This window comes from Nestor notabilis, unplaced genomic scaffold (genome assembly GCF_000696875.1).
Source record: "Nestor notabilis isolate BGI_N333 unplaced genomic scaffold, ASM69687v1 scaffold28537, whole genome shotgun sequence".
Lineage (NCBI taxonomy): Eukaryota > Metazoa > Chordata > Aves > Psittaciformes > Psittacidae > Nestor > Nestor notabilis.
In genome coordinates this window covers 1-6,076 of record NW_009935610.1, presented here as the reverse complement: position 1 = coordinate 6,076, position 6,076 = coordinate 1, and the positions used below count along the sequence as shown (strand labels likewise).

General features: G+C 38.1%; 1 protein-coding gene across 1 annotated transcript in view; it reads right to left on the bottom strand.

Moving 5' to 3' along the window:
* RBM45 (RNA binding motif protein 45) overlaps window positions 1-6,013 on the bottom strand; it is a 12,518-nt gene extending 6,505 nt beyond the window's left edge. Inside the window, exons 1-6 of the mRNA XM_010017925.1 lie at window positions 5,789-6,013; window positions 4,499-4,621; window positions 4,241-4,367; window positions 2,656-2,766; window positions 2,142-2,318; window positions 1,139-1,268 (exon numbers count right to left, since the gene is read on the bottom strand). Of these exons, the coding sequence (XP_010016227.1) occupies window positions 1,139-1,268; window positions 2,142-2,318; window positions 2,656-2,766; window positions 4,241-4,367; window positions 4,499-4,621; window positions 5,789-6,013 (893 nt within the window). The remainder of the gene's footprint in view (window positions 1-1,138; window positions 1,269-2,141; window positions 2,319-2,655; window positions 2,767-4,240; window positions 4,368-4,498; window positions 4,622-5,788) is intronic.
* Window positions 6,014-6,076: the final 63 nt, after the last annotated feature.

Genomic DNA, 6,076 nt, shown 5'->3' with positions numbered 1-6,076 from the left:
GGGGAAGGTCAAGCCAGGCTTTCATGACACTCCAGCCATGACCTGAAAGCATGCACGCTAGCTGCAACTCACTGAAAACACACATTTCTACGTAAAATGATACAAAACTCTTCTTTGCTTTTTTTAATACCTGGGGGGGAGGAGAAGGATGGAGAGAAACAAAAGAAAAAACCCCACACTCTGCAGAGCCCACATTTTGTGAAAGGTACCTAAAAGGCAGAAGGGACAGCAAAAATTTCACCTGTTTCCATAAAAAGCAGAGAGATTCAATTCAGAAGTCAGAATATTATCACAGGAAGTTTACTTCCAGCTCCCATTTTCCAGTGATTTTTCTTTACTTTGACACAGAATAAGAAAGATTACTCGCCCTTTTTGCGTAGGTTCACAGCCCATGTTGTAGGGCCATGAAATAGTAGGAATTATTGAAGAACAAAGGTTGCAAGGAATATTTATTTTTGGTTAGATCAGACGTGCACTTCTGAACTGAATCTCCCCATTGTTCCTCCTTACTTTCCTCATTCATGTCCCAGAATAAGTTTGACAAACTAGATTCCTTTAGGATGAAACTAACCCAAAACATTCACTGCAGGAGCATACCTAAGCTGCTCCAACTTGTAATGGGCATTCAAATCACAGGAACAGGTAAGAGACAGTCAAAGTAAAACATGACAATCCCCATACAGCTGGCTCTGATAGATCTGATAGATCCTCAGCACCCAACAGTTCTACTCTACATATGTGCTTCACAAGGCTACTGTTTGCAGTCCTGCAAGCATGAACAAGAGATCAAGCACACGAATCTGGTTTTTAACACAAAAGCCTCATCAAAAAAATCATCCCAGCCTTGTTACATATTACAGACATTTACAAAGATTCTTGCCAGAATTTTGCAATGTATCTTAAAAATACAGTTTAATCTTTTCTTTACCAAAAACTAGTAAGTTTCAAAGGCTTATTCTAAACCATTAAATGACAAAACCAAACCACCTACATTTCAGAAAATACTATCTACAAGTATGAAACAAGATCACAGTGACACTGCTGTTGCTTTTTAAGATTAAAAGGTCATGTATTTATTTTAAATTTTGCTCTCCAGAACACAACTTGCAACTTTGTATCTCTATGTATTGGTACTTACTCTGAGCTATCACTCCCATCTTCTAGGAAAAGGACAGTTAATCGATTTCCAGGAGGATACTCAAAACCATGTAATTTATACTTGGCATATATAGCGGATGCAGCAGTACTGTACTGAATCACAGCGTACCCTAAAATACAGTGTACACAGTTCCAGTATGATATGGGTAAATCCTAAGGACAAACTAAACTCATACAAAGCAATATGATTAAACTGCACATTAGTCATGGACAATCCAAAATTCGTAAGTCTTTTTTACCACACACAACATTAATCAGTAGTATTCGTAAAGAAAACTTCAATGACAAATCAGCTATACTTATGCTAACTTGAAAAGCTGGTAATAAAGCAACAAAAGCAAAACCATGTCTTCTTCCTTAACCCCAAGTTAGAAACAAATGCACGTAGTTTCATTTTAAAATTAAATTATCCCATCAACAATTAATTTTACATTTTAACTCTGTGAAGCAATTTGATTTCAAGTTTCTTGGAGGAGATATCTTCCACATTCTTCTCAGCAACAGCAAAACAATAAGACTGAAACAAAAACAATCCTTCCAAGACAAAACATGGTTTATTTTTATTTAATCCAGTTTATTCATGTCAGCTTCTACACAGACACATACCTCTCTCAAGATGAAAACTCAAAAGATCTGTTTAGAAAACATTTAAACTACATGTCTAATATTTTGAAACTTTTTCTCCATTTATTTGGCCCCGAACTATAAACTTAATGTAACAAAAAAACACTTCTCATAGGTTTGATTCTGTCCTTCTTGAGATTCTATCATCCGAAAATAAAGGTATTGAAGGCTATCTGTAAACAGGGGTTCAAACAAAACTGAATTTCTGGTTTTACGCATCAGTGATAGCAGCAACCACTGATACATAAAACATTCTTTCCAACAACTGCATTGTATTTTGCAATACTAATGAACTGAAGTTCAACTAAGAGGCATTCCTTTAACTCAAAATAAAAAAATCTTTTTGTTCTTTTACTTACCACTGTTGGTATGAGGATCTCTCTGAACATCACAATATTCCAGTCCTGGAACTAGATCAAAGAGGGCAAACAGCTGCTCTTGGATAAAGGGAAGCCGTGATACCACCGACAGACGTTTGGAGACTGACTCTTGAATTCTGCTCTCTTTTTCAAAACAACAAAACTCTGCGTGCCCACCTCAAGAATCAAAATAAAATAAAAATAATGTCAGTCATCACACCAGCATGCCTTCATTTCATACATACTTTTCATTCACCTTTTAAGCCAATTATATACTAAAGGTAATGTGTTTATTTCTCCAACACAGGTCACAAAATAATTGACCAACTAGAGCAAACCAAGCCATAAAAATACAGAAATGAAATGTCTGGCTTGTTTCTAACTCTAACATCCAATCTACTATATAAGTGCTGACATAAGCCTCCATTACCTTCTCTTATTGCAAACTGCATTCTCATTTTGTGACCGTACTCAAGACCACAGATCGTTTTCAGTATAAAAAAAAATTACTTACAAAATGGAAGTGTATTTCCTCTTGGCTCTTGCCTCATATTATTACTATAATAATCATGTTCAATAGACTCAGATGACTTATTTTTAGGTTCAGCCAAAATGGCCCTGTAGCCTGAAAGGAACAACCACACATATAGCAACACCTTAGTACATCCGAATTATCTGACCAGATCCACATTTTCTAAGTACTGTATACTTAGAAACACATTTTCAGCAATCCCAGTAAATGCTGGCTTTAGGAAAATAACTAATCTGTAACTTAAAGTCTGCCATGATAATTGTTAACAACTTCCACGTGTAACTAGATTAATTCTAAGTTAAGTACAATAGAGCCTACTTGCTGTGAGAGTGACTGAGCACTGTCACAGGTTGCCCAGAGATGTGGAGCCTCCATCCTTGGAGATATTCAAAAGGTATCTGAACATGGTCCTGGGCAACCATGGTGTCCAAGTGGCCCTGCTTGAGCAAAGGCGTTAGGCAACGTGACCCCCAAAGTCCCTTCCAATTTCAGCTTCTGTGATGCCTGCCAGGATTCACAGATGCTCTAAAGGCAGTCACCTGAACTTAGGTACTGTAACTGCAGTTTACATATGTATGCACTGATCTATGTTTTATTTTTATGAAAGAACTAGGTATTACTCTCAGGCTATCAACCAATTTCATTTTAACGTCACAGCAAAAAAGGATTTAAATGCTAAGTAATCTCAGACTCACAGTCCTATGTGAAAATTGTCACAAATATAAATTATGTAGAACCACTTATGACATATATGATATAGAACCACCATGTATGATGTTGGGGGGGAGGGGGAGATCAAACACACACACATGCCAAGTCACTTCATATTTTGATTACGCAAACATTGAACAGGAGGTTGGACTGGAAGGCTTCTGGGCTTCCCCCAAAGCCTTGCTTCTCCTGGATAAGTTCCCCCTGTCTTTCCTCACAATTTATGTGCTTCAGCCCCTAATCACCTTGGTGGCCTTCCACCAAACTCACTAAATTCATTAACATCTTTTTGGTGCTAGAGCATAAATGACAGATGGCTGGTTATAAAGCATACAAAGTCTTCCATTGTATAAAAGATTAATCATGATATTAAATGAAAAAAAAAAACAAAAAAAAACAAAAAAAACCAAAAAAACACCACAAACTCTGATTAGGATGAATTTGATCTTAAATGTAATCACAACCGCATCTCCATGGATTATCCACTATATTTTATATATAAATTCATTTTCTATCAAATACATTTGATTAAAATGCATATTCCCAAGGACACATTAAAATGAGGTTTTTCTGTGTATGAACCCTACATTACAGACCAATAATAACACACGAAAGAAAACTCTGTATCCATTTTCCAAACTCTTTTCACTGATTTTCTTACAGTTTGGTCCTGCAAGAATGTAACCAAGTGGCTGTTCTCAACCAATGTTAATACTACTATTTTTTATTTGCAATATAACTGTCTCAAGATGGGTTTACATCAAATAATTTACCTACAAACAAAACTAAAAATGAAATGCACATTAATGATGATACACACTTATTATGAAAAACTTGAAAGAATTCAGATTCTTACTTCGATCACACTCTTCAATTGCTAGGGCAGCCTGCGATGGTTTTAAATACCTTACATAGCCCAAACCTTTACTTTCTCCAGTAGTCTTGTTTTTAATAATGCTGCAATATTCAATGTCTCCATACATCTAGAACAATTAAAAAGCATTATTAATTTACAATATTTGAAAAGGCATTAAAAGCTCCACCTGTTAAACCCCTCTGATAAATTAGGACAAAGACAATTTAAAGCAGCAATTAAGAAATAGCAAAGCAGTACCTTAAACTTCTCTCTCAGATCTTCCTCTGTATAAGATTTAGGTATCATAACAAAGATTCGTGTAAGCTCCTCATCTTCAACATCTCGGTGGCTTCCAGAAGCTCTTGACTGTGCAATAAATACCTAATGAAATAATTACATAGGTATTAATTACGTATCAACAAGTAAGAAAAACAGCTTGTTTTAACAAGACTGTGTGTCTTACACAAAAGCTAGCTTTCCTAACATGGAAAAAAAAGAGTATCTTTGATCATAGATGCATCTGTGACAAAAGACCTGCAGATAAAATACACCCCAAATGGTTTCCTGGACAGCACAAAGGCCAGCAGAATTTCTCACTGGGGATTATGCAGAATGATCAGGAATAGCATAGCCTGATTCAGCAGCACTGTCAATATCACCAGTCACATGTGAGGTAACAAAAAATTAATTACTGCAACAGGCCTAGCACAGCAGTCCTAAGAAAATAAGCAAACAAACAATGAAGCCTAGCAGCTTATTACAACCTTGCTACTGCAGTTCACCACTCAGCTGGGCTGAAGTCTGCAGGTCTAGTGCTCTATGAAGGATCATAAGTTCTCACATCTGCAACTGTTAAAAATACTTTTTAATTCCTGAAATATATCTCACCTCAGAAATGCACACCAGAAGACAACCAGGGGAAAAAAAAGAAAACCAACAAACCAATCAAAACCAAAACAACAAAAAAACCCCAACCAAACAACAGAAAAAACCCACACCAAACAACTGAATAAGAAAAACACAAGCAACATTCAAAGCAAGTCTCTTACACAAAAGCAGTACTGGTTTCACAGAGCTCTCAAATTATATCTCTAGTAGTCACACAGGGGAGGAAGAAATACAACAACAATCTGGCTTCTAACAGGAACTTCTTCAGAAAATACTTTACTGACTCGATTGCATTTTCAACTGAAATATGTGGAATCTTCTTTCACTGTTCAAAGTTACTCATATCTTGGGGAATTACTAAACTTGGGGAATCTGAAAACAACTCAAAGAGGCTGAGTTTCATAAAAAAACCCACATGGTAACTGCTTTGAAAAAACTGTACACAAGCTACAAAACCAACAGAAAATATCCTTGTAAAGGCAGTTGTATTTATCCACATCGATTTTGCCTTCAACACTTAAGATACGCTGGTTTCGAGTACTTCACATAGACTTCTTCAAGGCTAAAACCAACTAAACAAAGCACTTAGTTTCCGCATGCTGTGTTTTCCCCAGGCAGGTTACGCCCCGCGTGGGAGCGTCATGCGAGGATGGGACGCACCGCATCTCCTGAAGCGCACCGCCAACCCCGCAAGCCCCAAACCCGAAACCGCCCCGCACCTGGTCCAGAAGGGCGACAGCACCGCTCCAGCAGTACGCGCAGAGAGAAGACCACAGGAGCGGGTCTGACGCGCTCCGTGGCGCCTCGCTGCCTGTGCCCAGCAAGGCGGATAGCTTCAGGCAGGCATACTGCCCCCGCAGCCCGAGGGGCTTCCCATCGCCCCATGCAGACCAACACTACATTCCAGCGGCAAGCTCGGGCAGAGCTGCCAAGTCCTGCGGCCCTCCG